The 24,073-nt window shown below is 40.3% G+C and overlaps 2 protein-coding genes across 3 annotated transcripts; one reads left to right on the top strand and one right to left on the bottom strand.

Annotated features, from left to right (window-relative positions):
- Positions 1-3,073: 3,073 nt before the first annotated feature.
- Positions 3,074-4,015, bottom strand: LOC119056026 (olfactory receptor 7G3-like). The gene has a single exon (XM_037154344.2). It carries the CDS (start codon positions 4,010-4,012, stop codon positions 3,074-3,076), a length of 939 nt encoding a protein of 312 aa, XP_037010239.1. The 5' UTR covers positions 4,013-4,015.
- Positions 4,016-16,801: 12,786 nt separating this feature from the next.
- LOC119056015 (olfactory receptor 7G3) lies at positions 16,802-23,022 on the top strand. Of its 2 annotated transcripts, XM_053658536.1 has the most exons (2): positions 16,808-17,719; positions 22,996-23,022. In XM_053658536.1, exons 1-2 carry the CDS (start codon positions 16,808-16,810, stop codon positions 23,020-23,022), a joined length of 939 nt encoding a protein of 312 aa, XP_053514511.1. The 2 variants fall into 2 exon arrangements, with proteins under 2 accessions (XP_037010228.1, XP_053514511.1); XM_037154333.2 differs by lacking the exon at positions 22,996-23,022 and having other exon boundaries at positions 16,802-17,746.
- The last annotated feature ends 1,051 nt before the right edge of the window (positions 23,023-24,073 follow it).

Consider the following 24,073-nt stretch of genomic DNA (forward strand, 5'->3'; position numbering starts at 1 on the left):
GCCAATGACACAGTGAAATCTGAATAATACATGGTGCTGAAATATGACTAAGAAAGTGCTTCATTTACATTGTAAACTGAGTCATTGTTGCTGACAATTTAAGTAAGAGAAGGATGAAACATTAAACCTTGACCTTAAGGTAGAGCACGTTGATGACTCTTCAAAAGCACTTGAATGGGACTATGAAAGGAGCAGAAAAATGAGTGAGCCTGTTGCTAGAATAGGATGTAGGAGTCAGAGAAATTAGACTTCTTAGAGATTAGGAAATGCCAATGTATTGAATGCTATCAAAAATGAATTAATCAAAAAGGGGAATTATGATATAGGGAGAGGTGGGAGAAAAGAGTTATGTTCCAAAGTAGGCAAGAGTGTTTTGGTTCTAACAGAAGTGAAAATTTTGACCTTGATCAGGTGCTAATAAAACAAAATATTTCTCTTAAAAAGAAATAGACAACAATTATTGAGGAACATTATGGTAATTAAATTGCCTGATAACACAACTTTCCAGGAAATACAGCCTGAACTAAGCAGACTCACAGAAAGGTTCTTTCAAGCATTCAAGAATTGTACATTTCAGTCCTGGCCTGATAGCTGAATTGGTTAGTGTTGGCCCCATACACCAAGTTTGTGGGTTTGATCCCTGGTCAAGGCACATACAAGAATTGATCAATAAATGCATAAATAAGTGGAACAACAAACCTATGTCTCTCTCCCTTTCTCTCTCTCAAATCAAATAAAGAAAATAATTTTTAAAAAGAATTGTTAGTTTCAATATTAAAGGTTTATTTTAGAAAATATAAGGGAAAGAAAATACTCTATCTCATTTTCTAAGGTCAGTACAACCTGAATGCCTAAAGCATAGAAGTTTAGCAGAAGAAAAAAAAAATCACAAGTACTTTCACTCCTACAAAATGACTAACAAAACTCCATAAAATTGAATCAACCAAGAATATAAATGGATACTGCATTCTGGCAAATTCGGTTTTGCTTCAGGAATGCAAGGCTGATTTTTGCTCTGTGTAACCCCATTGTTTACTTCCACAGGTCTTTAAGGCCTTCGTTAAAATGGTAATTTCTCAGTGAGTCTCCTTGCCCTTCTGTGTCCATTCGCAACAGCTTTACACATTCTTGACCTGTGGAGAAGTGTGCTCTCTGCAGCACCTCTCATCACCTCTTAGCTGATATTTTTCTATAGTAGGTAGATGTGTAGACAGAGATTAGCATCTAAGGGTTTACTGGGGGAGTTCTCACCAGTCCCTGTGGAAGGAAAGGGAAGAAACGTAGGACTGGCCAGAGACACAGTGAAATGTAACGGAGTTCCAGTGCCAAACTCCCATGACTCTGCATGAAGTTCTGTGTCTGCAATGTTGCTTCAGTTGTTCGAAATCGGGGCAAGAAGTCCAGGTCTTAACATCTTCACTGATCAGTCGTTATTATGCAGCCCTGGCAAAGGGGCTGACTGTGAAGGGCTGTCCACACCCAGCACAGGGCCTGGCAACAGTGTGTTCTCAACGTTTGGTGAATGAATGACTAAATGTGTGCATTAGAATCTTAAATATAATTTGACACATTTACAGAGTAAAAACCAAACACATGATTCTTTTCAATAGATAGAGAAAAAACATTGGAATATAATGCAACATCCTTTCATGATGACAAAAATAGTGATGCGAGAATAAAAGGAACCAATTTAAGCCCCAAAAGGATATTTCAGAAATAATCCACAGTAAATTAAATACCTAATGGTCAAAAACTCAAAACATTCTTTTCAAAATCAAGAACAATACATAACAGATGTTGATTAACACTACTTTTATTCAAACAACACAGTTCAGGTTTGACTCATTAAGAAGAAATAAACATGCAACCATTAACAGATAATATTAACACCTGGGTAGAGAATGCCAAAGAATCTATAGATAATTTATTAGAAAGAACAAGAAAATGGGGTTAAGTTGCTGGAATCAAAATACTATACAAATATTAACTGCATGGCTTTACTAAGCAAAATTTATTTAGAAAGTGTAATTTCTAAAAGGTACTTCAAAAAAAGATTTTATTTATTTTTAGAGAGAGGTGTAGGGAGGGAGAGGAACATGAATGTGAGAAACATTGAGACTGAACCTATAACCCAGGTGTGTGCTCTGACAGGGAATTGAAGCCATGACCTTTTGCTTTGCAGAACAATGCCCAACCAACTGAGCCACACTGGTCATGGCTAAAAGACACTTTGAATAAAATGTTACATAAATACCTGGAAAGGGGTTTAAGAAAAGATGTGAAAGCACAATGTGGAAAAATCGATAACATTTTATTGAAGGACACAAAAGAAGATCTAAAAAATGGAACAAATATTTTAATTTCAAACAAATATACACAATACCATAGAGGTGTCAATTTTCCCCAATAGCTTTTTAAATTAAGACAAATCTTGGGATTTCATTGTATTTGAGAAGCTGATTTTAGAAATTTATATGAAAGAACAATGGAGAAAGATTATTCAACTTGAAGGCAAATAACAAAGTGAAGTATTTGCCTTTCCAAATGTTAAGATAATATGGAGCTATTATAATTAAAATGCTTTGGTCCTGGAACAGATGGAAAAATAATACCAAGTAAAAACTTCACTGTTATGAAAATTTCACTATATGATGAGGACAGAGGAGGCATTGGACACTTTTTTCTGATAATGTGCCATGTAATCCAGCAATCCTACTCCTGTGCATCCAGAAGAAGTGAAACGGGGACCTCATAGAGATCCCCATGTTCATTGTTGATAGAACTATAGAACAGAAGTATGTATCTCAGATCTTCCCAACATGTGAACTAATGTAACTATGTCAATTTTATAGATGAGGAAACTGAGTTTAGAGAATTTAAATAAATAGTCAAAGGCCACCGAGCTATGGTTTAACAGAGGTAGGATTTAAACTAACAGGGTCTGATTCCAAAATTCTACCCTTAACTTGTTGATCTCTGGTTTGGGGTATTCGAAGAAGTTGGTTAGGTTTTCTGGGTCTCTATTTATTTCTCTCTGTTGTATTCTAACAGTTAATCCCCAAACAGCTACCTATCAATGAAAACATGTTATTCTAGAGACAAGCTTACTCAAAGCCCCAATCATGTCTTTGTTCCTCAGACTGTAGATAAATGGGTTCATCATAGGGGTGACCACTGTGTATATCACTGATGCTATTGCACTTTTCCTGGAAGAGTGAGTAGCTGCAGAACTAAGGTAGACCCCAAAACCCGTCCCATAAAATGAGGAAACAACTATTAAGTGTGACCCACAGACAGAAAATGCCTTATACTTTCCACTAGCTGATGGAATTTTCAGGATGGAGGAGACAATTCGGATATAAGAGAAAATTATCCCTGAGAGAGGAACAGCGCCGAACAGGCTGGTCACTAAATACACAAAGACGTTATTGATGAAGACATCAGAACAAGCAAGTTTGAGAATTTGAGATAACTCACAGAAAAAATGGGGAATTTTCCAGTCTGTGCAGAAGGACAGCCGCAGTGCCATCAAAGTGTGGAGCAGGGCGTCCAGAACACTAGTTAGAAAGCACAACAGAACCAGCAGCCCACAGAGTCTGGGGCTCATGATGGTGTTGTACCTCAGTGGGTGGCAGATGGCTACAAATCGATCATAGGCCATCACTGTCAGAATTTCATTTTCCAATCCAGCAAAAGTCAGGACAAAGCAGATTTGGGTGAGGCAGCCTGTGTAACTGATGGCTTTGCTCTGTGTCTGGATGTTCACCAGCATCTTTGGCACGGTGGTAGAGGTGAAGCAGATGTCGACAAAGGACAGGTTGCAGAGGAAGAAGTACATGGGCATGTGCAGGTGGGAGTCATACATAATGGCCAGGATGATGAGCAGGTTTCCCAGCACGGTGACCAGGTACATGGACAGGAACAGACAGAGCAGGAGGGGCTGCAGCTCTGGGTCATCTGACAGTCCCAGGAGGACGAATCCCACAGTATCTGAGAGGTTTCCTGATTTCATGTTGTGAATGGTCCTGATGTAAAAGATAGAGGTGACCGGAAAACACAGCTTGAGAGACACTTCCTTAAAGTTGTCTATGCTTTCGAAACCAAATCAGTTACAGAGCTTTTCTCCTGCTTTCTTCACTCCCCTCTCTCCTTTCTTCTTCCTTCCCTGCTTTGCATTCCCACACAGCCTACCCCCACACCAGACTCTGCCCCAAGGTTTTATTTTCCATCCATTCTTTGTCAAGTAGGGGTGCTAGGTGAGAAGAAAATAGGAATGAAACATCCTCTCCCTTAAGATGCCGCCAAGCAAATAATAATTCCAGAATAAAACTATTGCGTCTGTATTCTAGAAAACAGTTTGGAAAACTACAGCCTGTGGGCCAAATCCTGCCTACTGCTTATTTTTGTAAATAAAAGTTTAAGAAATGCAGCTGTTTGTTTATGTGCTGTTCATGGTGACTTGCATGGTACAACAGCTGAGTTGAGTACTTGTGAAAGAAACCATACAGCCCCCCAAACCAAAAAGATTTACTATCTGGCTCCTTACTGAAAAAGTTTGCCTACCTCTATTTAGCCCAGAAACTTGCTTAGATTTAGGTTTCACTTTTGGCAAATACCCTTAAGTATTTTCATGAGGAAGCACACACTGTCTGCCTGTCTTGTTTCTTATAGTAATTATTGCCTGGACCCACTAATTCATCTGGAGTTACAAAGAGCTGACATCCTAGTTCTTTGTTCATTTATTGGCTGAAATACTTGCATTAAAGAGGAACTTTCTCTAATCAAATAGGAGGTCACCCTAAAGCAGAGTTTTTGTTTTTTAAAAAAGCAGAATACACCTAGATTCATCACTTTTTAAAATAATAATTTGGCTTTTGGCATTATCCAGAGATGAACCTTGTATCATCCTGAACTCTGGATTCTAAATGCATTTGACATGTTTTAATTTATTGCCATTATTATTCATCTTGACTCTCAAAATATCTCATTGTTGGCTAGTGAAAAACTCCTCAACTTGCCTCCTGAGTCCTTCTGAAATGAACCTAGCAGTCTCACATCTGCCTCAGATTTGGTATGAAAAATGTTCTATGCCCATCTTATGCACTTTCCATCTCAGGCTTGCAACCACTCATTTTTCCAGGGAGTGCTGGCTTTCTTACAGGACAAATGGTATCTAGGAATCACAATCTAGCCCTGATGGGATTTTGGTGATATCAGACTGGTCATTGGTTTTAGTCCTTCTTAGTAGGCAGAGTCCAAAAATAAGTCTTTTTAAACATTAGTTTATCTAATTCTTTCATAAAATCTAAAGAATAGGCATCACTGGCACCCTTTTATATTTGAGGAACCTAGGCAAGAGGATGTTTAAGTGTGACTAACAGGTATATACACAGATACAGCTAATGGGTGGCAGAGTTAAGAACTGACTTCAGGAAGTCTGACTCCAGGGCTGGCATTCTTAACCATGATGTGTTAATGCCCTGAACAACTCTACAATTTGATTTCATATGAAATCATTCTGGTTCTGTCATTTCCCCTTGAAAAACTTGAATGACATCCTAGCAAATAAAAGCCCAAGCTTATTCCTTGGTCTTCAGTCTCCCAATCTCCCATGACTCCCCATAGTTAGTGTGTATTGACTGGCACCATCACAGCAGTGCACATCTGTAACACCTGAGGTCAAGATTACAAAATGCTGCCTGGTCAGATGGAAGCTTATATAGGCCTATCATGAGTCAGATGTATGGGCAGAGGTAGTTTAACAGACACTGGGCACAGGGGGTCTGTTCCATAGGGTCACACAGGGACCCTTGCTGGTACAGGCTCCACAGTCTTGTCATTGTATCACTTGAAACATGTGGCCTTTTTAGTCATGAATGTGGTGGATATAATGTGTCCACAAATTTTTTGATACTTTCCCTTAAGGAAAAAGACAAGGAGAAATATGTTAAGAAAATACATTTCTCTTTTCTCTTCATTATTTTTAAAAAACTTTATTTATTTATTTACTTTTAGAGAGAAGGGAAGGGAGGGAGAAAGAGAGGAAGAGAAATATCAATGTGCGAGAGAGAAACATTTATCAGTTGCCTCCCACAAGCCCCCAATGGGGGACCTGGCCTACAACCCAGGCATGTGCCCTGTGTAGGAATCGAACCTGTGACCTTTCGGTTTGCAGGCTGGCACACAACCCACTGAGCCACACCAGCCAGGGCTTCTTGGAGTCATTTGAAGTCTAAAATATCCTTCTCAGAAGCTAGGGTGAAGCACTTTTCATATAAAAGGCTCTAAATCAATAAAATAAAATAATCGTTGTGTCCCTTCAGAATCCTAGTGAGAAAGTATCTCGTTTAAGTAGCCCTGACATCCATGCCACGTAACAGTGACATAAACAGTGGCATGAACAGTGACATGAACAGTTACTCCCCAGAAAGGCTGGTGAAGAGAGAAGGGAAATAGCAGATACACCTGAGTAATTATACTTTCCGGGTAATGACTGGACCTACAGTAATAAATGCAGTGCTTGGCACAGTATATTCAAATAGCAAAACGTCAGTACTTTGTGCCTGTCTTTATGTTAGAGAATAAAAATAAGACACTTGGTTTTGAACGTTTCTAACCTCTTCCTAACTGGTAATTTCTAAAATAAACACACGCGATTTCTTCTGCTTAATGGTCTTTGAACACAGGACTGGAAGGGAAAACGAGAGGGGGGGGGAGAGACAGACAGAGAGAAAGTAGTTAATTTCAAAAATATTTAAATGTTAATGGAGTCATTGCAGTTAATCTCTGGGCATATTTAATAGTTTAGATAGATTCATTTGCCCTTCTCGTTCTTCCTTTATTGATATCTCATCATCAATGTCTTCCCCTCTTATCAGTTTTCCTTTCTTATTGCAGTGTGTGAAATGAAAATTAATCTCTCTTTATCCAATAGCATAGGTCACCCCCTCATTTTTTGTCGTAACCCACGTCTTCCATTTGTATTATGGGTAATGAAAGGTTAAAGTCAGTGTCAGTTGCTATTTTGGCACTATTTGCTGAGCAAGCCCTTGACCATGTTAAACACAACAACCCTTTTACTCTTCTGAGCTTTTGTCCCCAGGACTGGAACTCAATGGAAAGCAAGAACAGAATTTGAATTACTGGCCCCCCTCCCACAGCCGCAGGCAAAAGGTGACATTGGAGCTTATGCAAAACCACCCGAAATCTCCGGTGTTGGAAAGTCCCCAGCAGCCTAGAGGCTACACAACAGCACCCCCCACCCTTTTTTAATCCAATTGTAAACCAATAAAAACCGTGACCCTCTGCTTTCTTGGAGAGTAAGTAAAATTTCACTCCCTGCACTTTCTTCTCTTTGTGAATTCTTTCACAGCTCTTTTCACAGAACTCTCTATCAGATAATATAAGAAAGAAAATGTAATCTTAAAAGTTCTCATCACAAGGGAAATGATGTCATTCTGTAGCATGATGGATGTTAACTAAATTTACTTCAGCAATCATTTCACAATGTAGATGTATATCAAATTAATATATTGTACACCTAAAACCAATACAATGTAATATGTTGATTATATTAACATTTTTTTAAATGTCAGTGAGCCATCACTTTGGCCCCCTCCCTATTATTCCTGGTTGGGCCATCTCAGCCCCCGGGTTGGGGGAGGAGTCACCACTGGAGCCAACTCCGAACCAGCTCCAGGCCTCTCCTAGCCCGGCCTGGCTTATCCAGATGCCCGAGAAGTGGATCATGCAGCCCCCTGTGAAAGAGAAAGCAACAAGCTCAAAATGTCCTTGTGCTAAAGCTCATGATAACAAACCTGGACTTGTACTTGACCTAACTGCTGTTTTAACCTCCCTCAGATACATAATCTTAACCAGTCTGGAATTTTCTGGTCAACTTCAGTGTGGTAATCAATGTGGTAACCCCCACCCTCCACCCTTTAGAGCAAGGGATCTGCATGATAAAAACAGGTGCTATTGCGTTTCCCCAAAAGAAGATGCCCTGGTCAAAAAACAATCTCTTCTTTTCTCTTGTTAATAGCTCTCTTGCTCCACCCTTCTTCCTATAGAACCTTCCCTTTTCTGCATAACTCCTTGGAACACCCTTCCGCTTGCTAGATGGGAGGCTGCCCAATTCATGAATAAAGCCATTGCTTAATAAAGCCAGTTAGATCTTCAGATTTACTCAGTTACATTTTGTTTCTTGGCAACCATATAGAAGCAACAAAAGGTCAGCATGTGCTAGCGTTGTCAAAACATCTGCCTACATTCTTATAAACTGAGTTTAAAAATTTTCTGTAATGGTGCCTCAGCCTGATACATCACAGACACACACCAGGTTAGAGTTGAGTGGTGCGGGGAGCCCACTGACTCCAAGCCCTTCGCCTCACAAATTGAGGCCCTGAGCAGAGGTGACTTTTCCTGGAAAAAGCCAAATGATCACAGGAACGTCAACCATCTAGAGGTAGCACCTGAACTCGCACACTCCCTGGTTTCATCCTGCATCCCCCAATTAATCACGTGAATCTGTGACATGGAAGGTTCCCTGTGCTTCTCTGAGCAGGTTCAAACGTTTTCATTTCTGTAATGAGAACTACTATAAAAAAGGGTGCAGGGTGTTGTAGGGGAGAGAGATGAATAAATGAAAAGCACCCAGCACAACAGTCAGCATGCGGGGCCCTGCAGTGCTTTTCCCTATCGTTTTTGGTTTTAGCTGTGGACAAGGCGGAGTGAAAGGGGGAGAGCAAAGGGAGGACACCGATTATCCTGTCTCAGGGCTGAGCAAGGAGGAACGTGCTCAACTCCCCCCCCCCCCCCGCCCCCCCCCCCAGCCCGGGAGCCCTCTTCGTGCAACACAGTGGAGAGAGGTGATAATCTCTGTAAACACCACCGTGAGAGTGGACATGCGAGTTATGGCAGAGCCATGTTACAGAGCGTTATTTTAACACTATTTCATTGTACTTAATGTTTTCATTGTTGACCACATTAGTTTTTTAAATATTCAAAATCAAAATATTTATATTACTTCTAGACACATAAAATTAAACTGGAAAAATTATTAAAGGAGAAGTGCATTTCTACAATGACAGCTGTAGAATGTTGAAATTTATGTAAATATAAGTGTCCCTTAAAAATTAACTATCATTTATTTTCATAAAGTTTTATAACGTTATATCTGAAACATCCCCAAAACTAGAGTGACAGTGGAGGGCTTTAAGCCCACCAGCCAGCATGATCAAATACAAATTCAAATACATGCCATACTTGCTTCAGTTAAAAAAAAAAAAACAAAAACAGATAAACAATGTAGAGTTGCTCGAAGCCCCAGCACCGTCCTGCGCAATCTCAATATTCATGCAGCCTTCCCTCCCTGGGACACTCAACTTCATCTGTGTCATTTCCCTGAAGTGTTTCACACAAATAATGATGTGTCCAGAGACATTCTGTTTATGTAACATTACATATTACACGTTCATGTTTGTTACACATGGTATCACATTCCATTTTTATTCAGCAGCTTGTTTTTGGCTTAACACTGTTTTCTATATTTAACAAGGTATTGATACAGGCAGGTCTGGTTCATTAATTTATCATACTTCTCACATCAATGGACATTCGGGTTTGTTATAACTTTTTTCCATGGTAGAGAAGTACTTGTAGAGACACATTCACGTGTAATAATAGTTAAAGTAATCATGGCAAATACCCACCAAACTCCTCAGAGTCGAACCCTCTGGGAGGGATGGAGGGGAATGAATAATAATAAAGAGGACTTTCCCGTGCTGACATAAAGTTATCCCTGTGTGAAGGAAAAGAAAGGCCTTTCTGTGTAGATTTTGGATTCTGAAATGCAGTTAAAAATTAAAAAACAAGAATATTTTATATGTATGTGTAATACTTTATTATTTTTAAAAGGTGCCTGAAACTAATATGGCAAAATTTCAGCATTAATTATAGAAGGTGGCTGTTTATTTTACTGCTCACATTTATGCTGTTCTGATGGTTTAAAATATTTATTTAAATTACTTAAAATCATGTTTGGTTTAGGAGGTTTTTACAGAAAGACTGAGAATGTAGACAAGCGAATCCCAATTTCCAACCCCAGGGTCCACACAGTTAAGAGATAGGGACAAAAGACCTAAGTTCTCTAAGAATGAAGTTTGATCAAGGTGTGGTAAAACTGAGAAGCCAAACTCACCCCATTCCAGCCCCACTCCAGACCAAATAAATGAGGGACACCAGAGAATTATAGAACATCTGTCTGGTTTTGAAAGGGGCTAATTCATGCTCAGATAGGAAACAAGTGCCTGCAATTTAGAAGACGGAGTAGGAGCCAGAAATGATGAAGGCTGATTACAAATCAGATGCAAAAGGGAAAATAGATATAGGAAGAAGAGAGTCAAAAATTAGTTTTGAATTTCACTTAACAGCTTAACCCTACTGAATTTTCTCTTGCCTTGTGATGTCCCTCAGATAGACCAATTTTTAAAAAACTGCTCAGAATATTGCACAGCGTTTCCTGGGCAGGGCAGATTACCTCGGAGCCGTCCATGGAGCCATTGATGAGTAACTCACCTTTCCTCTGGAAATGGGAGATGGGACATCTATCCCCAGGAAGGGCAGGAGGGCCACGTAAGGCTACTGGGCTTCTGGGAAAGAAGGCTCATCTCAGGAGACTGGGACGTGTGGTTTACTGGCTTGCAGTGGGCTGAGTGGAGTGGTCACAGGCAGACTATTTGCCGTCTTTGTGGCCTTGGGGGCTCAATTCCCAGAGCTCCCCATCAGCCAAATATGTGCTTTCATTTCTTCCCCAAGGCTGTTTGAATCCTTAAGGAGCATAGCTCACAGAAGAGAACTCCTGGGTGACTGACTTCCTGACCCCGAGAAAACAGATATTGCTCCTTCTCTTCCTGTGTATTTCCTCTTACCTCCAGGGAATCTCATGCCAGGATTCTTGGGTCTGACTTTAAGGGAACTGGTGGTCTTCTCCTCAGACCCATCCCCGCTTTCTCTGAGAGCATCGCGAAAGGACTAGAGAACCGGAGTGAATGTCCCCACAGGGACAGAGACTCAGAGAATGTGTCATGGGATCACTTCCACAAGGCCACTCTGAGAAAATTTTATCTTAATCGAAGTCTCTTGATGAATGAGGTTGGTTTTATTGTAGGGAAGGGGTAGCAAAAAAACCCAATTTACTGGCTACTCAGGCAGGCTTTTAGAAGTTCCCTGAAAAATACACACCAAAGTCAACTCTCTTGAAGAGGTCACAAAAAGGCACCGTCCATACAGGAAGCAACTGACAAATTGACTGTGTTAACATTGGGAAACTGAAAAGTATACAGGAACTCTCTGTATTATGACTTCAACTTTTCTGTCAGTCTAAAGTAGTTCAGTAAAAGTTTTAAAAAGTCAAAAATGGTACTGCGATGTACTTGTCAAAATGGCCCAAAGGAAAAAGACAATATGAAATATTGGCAAGAAGGCAGAATTGTATTATGTATTGGTTGGTTTCCAAACTACTTTGGAAAATTGTTTGGTACTATTGAAAGAATGTGACCATATATATATATTCCCTGTGCCTCATTAATTGTATACCTAGATATATACTCAACAAAATATGGACAACTGCGAACCAAAAAATATATACAAAAATGTTCAGAGCAGAGCTATTTGTAAACTGCTCCAGCTATAAACAACTTAAATGCCCCCAACAATTTAATGAGTAAATGTAACATATTCATGCGAGGGAAAATGATGCGGCGATGAGAATAAACTCTCTGTGTTGTTGAGATGCAACAACACAGATGGATCTTGCAAATAGTAATGTGCAGAAGACAAGCACACATGATAACATGTGTTGTCAGGTACTATAACTCTGCCAATGTACCAAAACCCACCAAATCTTACGTTTCAAAAGGGTGAACTTTATGGTGTGCAAATGGTATCTCAATAAGATGTTAAAATGCATATGGTTTCATATAGTACTTACACTCTGGTGGTAGGCATCGGGGTGATTAGTGATCAAAAGGGAGCATTAAAGGATGATTCTTGGGGTCCAATAATCTATTTTTTGGCCAGTGTGTGGGGTAGTTAATACAGTTTTGGTTTTTTGGGTTTTTTGCCTTGTAAAAATTCATGGAATTATACATTTTTTAAAGGTTTTATTTATTTTTAGAAAGAGGGGAAGGGAGGGAGAGAGAGAGGGAGAGAAGCACTGATGTGTGAGAGAAACATTGCTCAGCTATCTCTCACACATCCCCAAATAGGGACCTGGCCTGCAATCCAGGCATGTGCCCTGACTGGGAGTTGAACTGGTGATCTTTCAGTTTGCAGGCTGGTGCTCAACCCACTGATCCACATCAGCCAGGGCAATTATACATTTTTGTACATGTTAAATATAAACAATAAAGTGTGTTGGAAAAAGCGCAGAATTCCAAGGAGAATTTAACCAACCACAATTTTTATAGGAAGATTCATTATGGACCACTGAATCAATAATGAATCTCTCAGGAGATGGCAGGTCAAGAAACATGAAATGTACAAGTACATAGATAATTTGTAAGTGCAGTTTAAAAGCTTTATCTAATAGATAATCACACATCCTTATATACCAAGTAATTATTCAAATGTTTACCATATATAATTTATTTAAAACTGAACTGCCATGGGCTATATTGGTTAGTGATTGCAGTCAGTTGGGAGAAAAAAAGAAAAACAACCTTCCTCCCACCACCAACATACACCCCACAACAAACACACTGAAAACATGGGAGCCTAATCCATTAGGTGTTTATTTTTCTCAAGTAACAAGTCTTAAAGATATTGCTAGCCAGTCCTCCTCCTCAGTGTTGAGCTGTCTACCACAGAGATTCCAGGGGTGATGACTGAGCAGAGAATTGCTCACGGTCATCTATAGCCGAGGTCTCTCCCACATGTGTGTTATTCAGACACATTCTCACCCCCTTCACACCCAATTTTCTCTTCAGTCAACATTTGCTTGTATGTTCACTGGACACCGTTCTGAGTGGAGGTCACTGAGGGTTTCATCCGCCCTGAACTCTCTCTCTCACGGCACCAGAGGTGTAAGAGTTTACTGAGAGTGTGCCCACAGACATGGCATTGAGGGGGTGTTCTCCAGGACGCACTGTCTTGCACACAGTAAGGTTCCACCTCACACTAAAGGTTTTCCCACATCGATTACCCTCATAGGACTTCTCTCCAGTACAAGTTCTTATGTGCAGTGTGAGAGGGACATGCCTCCTGAAGGCTTTTCCACTCACCCCACTTAGAGGGTTTCTTTTCCCTGGTGTGATTTTTCCTGTCTCTTGTGAGGTAAGAAACCCTGGAGTCACATGGTCAGGCATTCCAGTCCCCGGAATAAGAGCTTTTTCCACAGACAATGGAAAGGCACTGAGAGACCCACTCACCCAGTAATTCCTTTCCAGTCTCATTGCAAGGGCCCAAGGATCCATCGTCCAGGATCCTGAAGCAAAATGAGGGGACAGAGTTGGTGGGGATTTAAGCCTTGCTTATGCCATGGATTCTCCAGGGGATAGTGCTCACTGAATCAGACTGGCTATGATCCTACCAAGCACAGAAGAAGGTAAGACCTGAGTCTCCATGAAGGATGTTAAGTAGTCCCTGATCTGAAGGATTCCCTGGCTGAGGTGGAAGGGTGAGACAGAAGTGAGAATGGCCCTGACCTGTGTGGGTCAGCTTATTGGGCATTGTCCTCCAAACCAAAAGGTTGTGGGTTCAATTTCCAGTCAGGGCACCTGCTTGGGTTATAGGTTTAGTCCTCCTTTGAAGTGCATATGAAAGGCAACTGATCAATGTTTCTCTTTCACATTGATGTTTCTCTCCCTCTCTTGCTCCTTCCCTTTGTGTCTCTCTAAAATCAAGAAGCATGTCCTTGAGTGAGGATAAAAAAAATTAAGGCTGTTTGATTGAAATAAATATGTGAAATGAGAAAACATTTTTTTTAAAAAGTAAGCATGGGGCTGTCTCCCTAAGAACATCCCTGAAGTGTGAGGGGTGGCTGATTTCTCAAAGCACTGGGAAGGATAGGAGCATGGCTAAGGCAAACCAAAAGAGTTTATTCAACATTTGTATTAATTACTCACTTTTTAATTACAGATAAATATACAAAACATAAAATTTACTGTTTTAAGCATTTTGAAGGGACAGTTCAGTGGTATTAAGCACCACCCCTTGTTGTGTGGCCATCACTGCCCTTTACCCTCAGAACCCCCGAATGCATTTCATCTTGCAAAACTGGAACACTATGTCCTCAATCCACTGCCCGCCAGTTCCGGCCACCGCCCTTCTGCCTCTTTGAATCTGACCACTCTAAGTATCTCACACAAGTGGAATCATACAGTATTTGTCTTCTTGTAACTGGTTTATTTCATTTAGCATGATGTTTTGGGGGTTCATCTGTGTTGTAGCGTGTGTCAGAATTTCCTTTTTTAAGGCCAAATGATATTGAACATTCCATTGTATGCATACCCCACACTTTGCTTACCCATTTATCTGTCACATACACTTGGGTTGCTCCCATCTTTCAGCTGTTGTGAAGAAGCTGCTGTGGACATGTGTGTTTAAATATCTGTTTGAGACCCTGCTTTCAATTCTTTTGGATATACACCCAGATGTGGAATTGCTGGATCATATGGTAATTCACTTATTAATTTTTTGAGAAACTCTTTAACATTCTAACACAGAAAAATTATCAAGTCTCTTTTCTACATTTAAATTTTTTCCAAATATATAACCTTCCCTCATGTTTCCAGAGTAGTAGCTGCTGAAACAGGTGACAGCCTGTGTGTCAGGAAATGAAGGGAAATGAAATGTCCTAAACTGAGCTCAGCATTTCCCATCCAGACTACTCTAACAATGATGTTGTTATTAATAAAAATAATCACAAGGGCAATAATTACAGCTGATATTTCTAAAGTATCCACTATGTCCCTAGTATTGAGACCCTTTCTTGTTTCATGCACAAAGCATCTTATTTATTTGAAGGACACAAATGTTCTTTGAATGTCGCTCAACTTCTTTTCCCTCTCTCATCATGGACTGTGTCCTTCCTTCCTCATAAACCATGGACTGAGCTGTGATCCTGTAAAGGGACCTGCACGATCGCCTTAGCTAGATGAACAGTTCGCGCCCGCTCCACCCCATGTGAGGGCCGAGGAGAAGCGGCTCACTGGTCTCCTTTGCTTGCTCAAGTCTCCATGCCCTCCATCCTCCCTTCACTCCTGTTAAGAATGTGTCCCCCTGCCCCCAAAAATAATTTCAAAAAGAAAAAAAACAATATGTGTAAAGCATACATCCTGAAATGAGTAGTTCAGTTTTGATGAGAGCAGGAAATGACATATTTTCATCAATTGTGTTTTTGTGCTGGTATTTATGCACCTTAAACTTCTCTCCTAAGAGTTTCTAAACTCGGCCATGATGTGGAGTGCTGGTTTTATGAGGGGGCAATTGCTGAAAGTACATCACCTCATGTGCAATTGTTACAGGGACCAGGTGATGGAGGAATTTGAAAGTCAGAGTGAGGACTTGGGTTTATCGCATGGCATGCTGCTGAAGTGATCCACAGGGGTGTGCTGGATCTGCACTGGCACTTTTGGGATGATTTCTCCTCAAAGATGACAGGTTTGAATGCAACTCAAGAGTGCTTGGAGAGTGGAGGGTAATTACAAAACCATTTCCATATAGACATAAACTAGAAGGTGGCTGCCAAGGAAAAATTAGCTAAAAGCAATTATTACTTGGTTACTTATTATAAAGTGACCCTGAGTTTCCAGACGTGGTCCACATATCTAGCTATATGGTTCCTAGCAGCCAAACAGAGGAAAGAAACGTGTGATTACAAGAGAAAACAAATCAGTAGTTAAGAGAAAGCACTAAGTATTCTTGTTTAAAGGGACAGATACGGGTGTGACATTTCTACAATAGACACAATAGAGGCTCATTCAACCTTTTCTTACAATATTCTTCCTTAGAAGCTCTGACAAATGACAAATCACCACCCAGCAAAAACAATTCCCTTGAAATGGCTGAGTCCCATAAAGTGGTTTGATCTAACTGTAAAATATAGAATATTTAAAGGACTGACTTAATGATGTTATTTCTCACATTGCAGCAGTAGAGAATGTGGGATATTTCCAGCAATCCCTGAGACTTACAATCAATGAGCAGACTCAATTTCTAGTTAACTACAGAGTTAAGATTCTCTGAGAAAATGAAGACCTCTAACCAGGTTTTGTGTTGTATGAAGAAACAGCTAGAATTTAGTTCGAGATTTTTAAAACAACATCTGGGAATGACAATTCCTTAAAAAAATAAAACAGCATATGTTTTCATTTTTAATTATAGCATTAGAAAAATATGTGACACATACGAATCACCCAAAAATTACGTGGTGAAGGAAGGAATGAGTAGAGAAACCTGAAGGGAAGAATTGTTTAAATATTACTAGAGCCATGACCACTATTGCTCAGTTGGTTGGGCATTGTCTCACAAAGCAAAAAGTCACAGGTTCTATTCCCAGTCAGGGCACATGCCTGGGTTACAGGCCAGTTCTCAGTTGGGGGTGTGTGAGGCAACCAATCAATGTTTCTCTCTCACATCAACATTTCTCTCCCACTCTTTCTCCCTTCCTTCCCCGCTCTAAAAATTAAAAAAATTAAATCTTTAAACATGAGTAGAATTGAAAGAATAGCTAAAAGATTGTGTCAAACAAGTGATGTCTGATCCATTGTAATTCATGTCTCTATTTTCCAGTGGACTCATCAATAACATGGAATCAGAAAACCAAACAGGTGTAGCAGAATTCCTCCTCCTGGGTCTCTCGGAGGACCCAGAACTGCAGCCCCTTCTCTTTGGACTGTTCCTGACCACGTACCTGATCACTGTGCTTGGGAACCTGCTCATCATCTTGGCCGTCAGCTCTGACTCCCACCTCCACACCCCCATGTACTTCTTCCTCTCCAACCTGTCCTTTGTCGACATCTGCTTCAGTACCACTATAGTCCCCAATATGCTGGTGAATATCCGGACAGAAACCAAAGCCATCACCTACGCTGGCTGCCTCAGTCAGGTATATTTTTTCATGGTTTTTATATGTACAGACAATTTACTCCTGACTGTGATGGCATATGACCGCTATGTGGCCATCTGCCACCCTTTGTACTACACCGTCATCATGAACCCACGCTTCTGTGGCCTGCTGGTTCTCCTCCCCTTGTTCATTAGCATTATGATCGCCTTGCTCCACTGCCTGATGGTGTTGCATCTGTCCTTCTGCACAGACTTGAAAATCCCCCACTTCTTCTGTGAACTTGCTCAGATCCTCAAACTTGCCTGTTCTGATACCCTTGTCAATGACATCCTGGTATATTTAATGACCAGCCTTTTGGGTGGGGGTCCCCTCTTGGGGATAATTTTCTCTTACACTCGAATTGTCTCCTCCATCTTGAGAATCCCATCAGCTGGTGGCAAGTACAGAGCTTTTTCCACCTGTGGGTCTCACCTGTTGGTGGTTTTCTTGTTCTATGGAACTAGTATGGGAGTCTACCTTAGTTCTACAGCCTCTTTCTCCTCCAGGACTAGGGCAGTGGCCTCAGTGGTGTACACAGTGGTCACTCCCATGATGAACCCCTTCATCTACAGCCTGAGGAACAGAGACATGAAAGGAGCTTTGAGGAAACTTATCTCTAGAACATGTTTCTTTTCATGACTTTGCCATTTGCCTTGGGTGTGAACTTCCAGAATGAGTCAAAGGGAATGAAATATTGCATATGCCAGAAATCAGAACTCTTCATAACTCAATCCTCCTAGAAAATTAGTTAATCATGGGCTTTCTAGTCAAACAGCTTTGTACTAAATCCTGCTGTCCTGTGTTTTACTACTTGTCATTTATCAACTAACTTAACTCTGAATTCAGCTCACCATCTGCAAAATGGGCAAATAATATTAATTACACACTTAACAGTGATATTGGGAATATATCTTATGTTGGGATATATGAAATAATTTAATATATGTCTATTAAGCACTAGTAAATTTTAATAAATAATAATAAGGTGTTGAAAAGTCTATTATATTTCAGTAAATCTTGGGGAAAATAATAACTATCAAGTGTACATTCCATGTGTTAGTGAACTTGTAGTGGATACTCATTTGCCTGCACATTAATATGCTGATTAAGTCGATTCTTATCTTACCCTCCCCTTTGAGTCGTCTTCATCTTTTTCTTTATTTTTGTCCTCTTTTCTGCTGAAATCTATACAGAGAAATATATTTGAATAAAGTCAACTGGGATTTTTATTAGAAATATCAATTGGTTGCCTTCTGTATGCACCCCAACTGGGGACCACACTTACAACCCAGGCATTTGCCCTGATCACACGAATCAAACTTGAAACAGCCACATTTTGCTTTGTGGGACAACACCCAACCAACTGAACCACACCGGCCAGGGCACAGAAGTACATTTTTAATGTCCAGATATATGGAGGATTTCTTTATGCTTTTGCTATTGATTTCTAATTGCTATTGTATTGCATTGTGTATATCTTGTATAAGTTTAATTTTTTGAAATTTATTGAAACTTGCCTTTTGTAGCCCTTGTGGTCAAACTTAATTAATATATAGTGTTTGCTGAAAGAAAAATGGGTATTTTGATGAATGTGTAATTCTGTAAATTGAGTGCATTTTCTACATATGTTCAATAGGTCAAGTTATTGAATCATGTTTAAATCTTATTTATTTTGACTGATTTTTTTTTTGGTCTCCTTGTTGTATCAGTCATGGAGTGAATAATATTAGAATCACCCAGAGTGGTACTGAATTTGCCTATTTCTGCTTGTAGTTCCATCTGGACCATTAAGTACAGATATTCAGGATTGTTTTGTCTCCTGGTGCCTTGAATCTTTCATGTTTATGAAGTCGTCTTTGTTACCTCTGGCTGTGCTTCTGCATTAGAATGTGCCTTGTCTGGTAGTAATGTGCTGCAGGTGCATGAGCTTCTTCTGGGCCCTCCAGCGACCGGAAACCAGCTGCAGTCTGTATGGTCATGGGGTTGCCCCCAGTTAGTTTTCCTGTTCCTAACAGACATCCCTCTGGGATGCCAGCCCACAGCAAGGAGCCCCTGCTTTGCCACCTTCACTCTTGAGCCTGTAGATACCTAAAGCTCATATTAGTCACTCAGCTGCCTCTTCTAGACAACCTCAAGGGTAAAGCCAGCTGAGGGCCTGGCTCACCTCTCTGGAGCCCTGCCCTCTCTAAGTCTCCACGCAGTGATTTATTTCAACAAGAACACATGTGTGTGTCTGAAGGGTGATGCACCCCAAACACAACAGGACATAAGCTCCTGTGCTCAGGACCCTTATGGACCCTCCCCTTAATATCTTTTGTAAACAACCTGTTTTCCTGAGTTTGGTGAGCTGCTCTAGAAAATTTATTAAACCAAGGAGGGGGTCATGGTAGCCTCCAATTTATAGCTGTCAGAAGCACAGGTGACGACCTGGACTTGCCATTGGCATTTGAAGTTGCAGCAGAGAGTGGAGGAAGTGCAGTCTTGTGGGACTAAGCCCAGAACCTGTCAGATCCGATGCTGTCTCTGGGCAAGTAGTGTCAGGCTAAGTTAACTTGGACACCCAACTGCTATCCAGAGAATCTGATAATCATTCAGTGTGGGGGAAATTTGTGGCCAGAGTGTCAGCAGTGAAGTATTAAGCATAGTCTGAAACTAAAGGAGACAGTGGGGAGACAGAGTTTCTCTTTAGTTCCACATAGCCTAAAACGTTTACTCTATGGCCCATTATGAAAAAAGTTTGGTTCCTGCCCTTCCATGGTTCTCAACTAACATTTGAGGCTCTTCCTTCCCTAAATTTTTACAACTAAAATTTGACAAACTTTGTGTAAAAATCCTGCAAGGTGAGCTGCCATGTTTCAAATAATAAGTAACAAGCATAAGAGTAATGATCAATAACTCCAAGGGGAAAATAAAAGTGCATGTAAAAATCCTTTGAGCCTTCTTCTTTTATGCACAATAGAAGGAATTTCAGTTTTTAGACATTTTTGCCTAGCTTCCAAAACCCTGGTTCTTTCACAAAGGGGCGATGGGCAGAGAATTTAGGGTCCCCTGCCTTGCCCCTGCTTTGGAGCTGGTTAACTTTTGATGGTGGTCAGCTGTCCTGTGCATGTGATGTTTAGCTGCATCTCTGGATTCCACCATTAGATGCCAGAAGTACCCCACCAAAACCCAATTGTGACCCCCACCAAATTATCTCCAGCATTGCCAAATGTTCCCCAGTGAGAACCACTGCTCAAAAAATAAAATAAAATAAAAAGTTTTTAATTAATTGATTTGAGAGAGACAGACTTGGAATTGTTGTTCCACTTACTATGCACTCATTGGTTGACTCTTTTTTTTTTCTTTCCGCCCCACCCTGCCCCCTCATTGGTTGATTCTTGCAGTACCGTGACTGGGGATCTAAGCAGCAACCCTGATGCTCCAACTGACTGAGCTACCCTGCCAGGGCTAAAATAAAATGTTTTAATTTGCCTTACCCATCTTTAACTGAAGATGTGTGAGCATTTATGTCTGTGGTTCAAATAAAGCAGAGTAACCATATTGAACTTCCCCCATGCTGCTGAAAAACCATGTCCAGAAATGACTGACTACTACAAAGAACCTCCCTGCCCCATTTGACATGGGTAAGACTCACTGATGAACAGCTTGTTTACCCAAAACAAGGCCAGACACACCCCCTCCAAATTCCTATTCCTTTGTCTTATAAATGAATAGGCGAACTGTTTGTCCCCTTCCCTGAAAAACCAGCAACACACAGAGATAAATATTTCTTGTTCAGCTAACAGACCTCCCTAGTTACAGTGGCAATTCCAAATGTACAACCCCCCACCTATCACTTGCCTATTTCTCCCTATAAAAGTCTGAAGCAAAACCATCCAGCAGAGACATTCTGATCTCCAGATCTGGATTGTTTTCCCTGCTGCAATAACCTGAATAAAGTCAATCTCCTTACTTGCTTGATTTATGTTTGTCTTTGACAAACAACAACAACAATAATAGATACACACACAAAAATGAAATGGAAGAGTGAACTCAATTGAAAACAAAAGCACAAACTTAAAGTTATCAAATTAACAACTTTGAGGATGTAATATATAAAGCATTGTGATTATAGCCAGTAATACTGTATCTTATATTTGAATGTTGCTAGGAGAGTAGATCTCAAATATTCTCACCATGAAACAATAAATGATAACTTCCTGATGACATGGAGGGATGGGGGTGGCAGCCAACACCCTGGTGGCTCCATTTTAAAATGGCTCCCCTTATATTACCCTTTCATAGGCATGCGTCCTTTTCATGATTAGAGCATAGGTGTGTTCACTTTAAATTTGTATTTGTTGACTTTCTGTATGTTTGTTAAAATTAAACAAATACATTTTATTTTTACATAAGTTGAAGTCAATATTATTTTATGTTAGTATCAGATGAACAGCGGTTAGGCATTTACCTAATTTACTAAACGATCCCCCCAATAATTCCAGTACCCACCTGGCATCATACACAGTTATTACAATATCATTGACTATATTCCCTATTCTATACTTTAGATCCCCGTGGCTGTTCTGAAACTACCAATTTGAACTTCTTAATCCTTCACCGTTTTCACCCAGCTTCCCTACCCACTCCCCTTTGGCAACCATCAGTTTGGTCTATATCCATGAGTCTATTTCTGTTTTGTCTGTTTACTCACTTTGTTCTTTAGATTCCACCTGTAAGTAAAGTTGTATAGTATTTGTCTCTCTCTGTCTGACATTTCGCTTAGCATAGTACACTCTAGGTCTAATCATGTTGGCACAAATGGTAAGGTTTTATTCTTTTTGATGGCTGTTGTATATAGTAAATACCAATCATCTATTAATGGGCACTTAGGTTGCTCCCATTCTGGGCTTTTGTAAATAATGTTGCAGTGAACACTGGGGTGTATATATCTTTTTGAATTAGTGTCTTGAATTTCTGTGGATAAATACTCAGAATTGGAATTACTGAGTCATTAAGGTAGTTTTATTTTTAATTTATTGAGAAACATTTATATTGTTTTTCACAGTGGCTGCATCAATTTGTAATCTCACCAACAGCACACAAAGAATCCCCTTTCTCCACATCCTTGTGGATTTGTTGATGATAGCTATTCTGACAGGTGTGCAGTGAGATCTCATTGTGATTTTAATCTATATTTCTCTGATGACTAGTGGAGTTGAGCATCTTTCTATATCTATTGGCCATCTCTATGTCCTCTTTGGAGAAATGTGTATTCAGGTCCTCTGCCCATTTTTAATGGGATTTTTTTGCTCTTTTGGTGTTAAGTTGTATGAGTTCCTTATAAGTTTTGGATATTAACCCCTTATCATATGTAGCATTGATGAATATATTCTCCAGGATATTTACCAGTATGTAACTGACCAATATTTTATCTTTCTATAATAATTATGTATTTACTTTTAAAAGGATGTGCATGAGGTTTTTCCAATATCCCCTTCTAGGGTATTGTTTACCTGAGTAATATTTTTTACTGTTTGGGGAGTATTGCAGAATTATCCTACTCTGAATTCAATGGTTAAGTAGGTATTTTTCTCCTTTTTCATTCCATCAATTAATCCTCCTTGTGAGTTCACTGGGATTTCTTTTTGATGGCCATTGTATATAGTAAATACAGAGCTTGCAGAGAAGACAAGCTCTGATGCTGACCCCATATCGTCTACTGATTTTAACTACCCAATTTCTCCAATCCTGTCTGAATCCCAGAGAATCATTTTCCTTTCTTTGTCCTCTGTCCTGGCTCTAAATCTTGAAGATCCAATCCCTCACTTCTTCTGGAGTTTTCCCTGCCTTTCCCTGAGCCACCTCCTGTCCCAAGTCTTTCCACTTTTCCTCACATCTTTACTCACTTCTCTAGGTGGGCTTGTTGTGTTTAAAAACATTAAAAATTATTTTTTATTTATTGATTTTGGTGGAGAGAGAGAGAGATGGAAACATCCACTTGTTCCATTTATTTATGTGTTCATTGGTTGTTTCTGGAGCATGCCCTGACCAGCCAGACGTCCAACCCACAACCTTGGTGTATCAGATGATGCTCTAACCAACTGAGCTACCCAGCCAGGACTCTGCCAACCCCTTGTTTCTGAAAAGCAATAATCTAAGATACTTGTGTTATGCATTTCAGTCTTGCAACAATTTTAGGATGGCTCTTTTATACAGGTGAAACAGGCCGTGGACAATTTACTTGAGGTGGCTGCCTTGGTGGAGTTAGGATTAGAACTTTAGCTAAGAGGACGACTAATCTTGGTGCTTCCTGAGTTCTCACCCGACCCAGATAAACGCCCTCATCTGGAAGATTTGCCTCTTAAATGTCTGACTTGGGTGTTATAAAAGAGAACCACGAAATGCTAATGGAGACTTTTCCAAGTCTCACCATGGCCACTCTTGAGTTGATGCAGAGGTATGAAAAACAATTCTGGCAAAGTGATCAGGTTCTGGGTTGCCCGTCAAGTAGAACTAAATAATCCGTGATGGATCAATGGGATAAACAAAAAGGTCCAGGGTGTTGCCAAGGTTTACAGGTGGAAAGGTAGGATTCCGATTATTTGGGTTTGAGAAGGTGGAGTCCGGGGATTGAACTGTTATGTGTTAAAGTGTCTGTAAAATATCCAAGTGGTGAATGTCTCATTTGGTCTGGAATTCAGGATAGAGGTGTGGGGCTGTGAGTGGACATTTTGGGTCTTGAATGCAGAAACAGTTCTTAACTGAGAATCGCTGCAACGACAGAGAATGATTATAAGAAGCCTAAGAACTGAGTCCGGAGACTTTCAAACATTTAAGTTGAGGGCATGTGATTAACCATCAGAATACACCTGGGCACCCCTGCCATGCCCTCCTAAGCTCGAGGACTCCATTTTCCAGAATCCTTTCTGCTCAGTGCTTCCGGTTTATAGCGGCCAATGAAGTCCCGCGAGATTTAGAAGGCGG

Source organism: Artibeus jamaicensis, unplaced genomic scaffold, assembly GCF_021234435.1.
Source record: "Artibeus jamaicensis isolate MK-2021 breed Jamaican fruit bat unplaced genomic scaffold, CSHL_Jam_final scaffold_537, whole genome shotgun sequence".
In the NCBI taxonomy this organism is placed as follows: Eukaryota; Metazoa; Chordata; class Mammalia; order Chiroptera; family Phyllostomidae; genus Artibeus; species Artibeus jamaicensis.

Excerpts from the sequence above, each read along its gene's own strand:
- LOC119056015 (XM_037154333.2), top strand. The coding sequence starts at position 16,808 with ATGGAATCAGAAAACCAAACAGGTGTAGCAGAATTCCTCCTCCTGGGT.
- LOC119056026 (XM_037154344.2), bottom strand. The coding sequence starts at position 4,012 with ATGAAATCAGGAAACCTCTCAGATACTGTGGGATTCGTCCTCCTGGGA.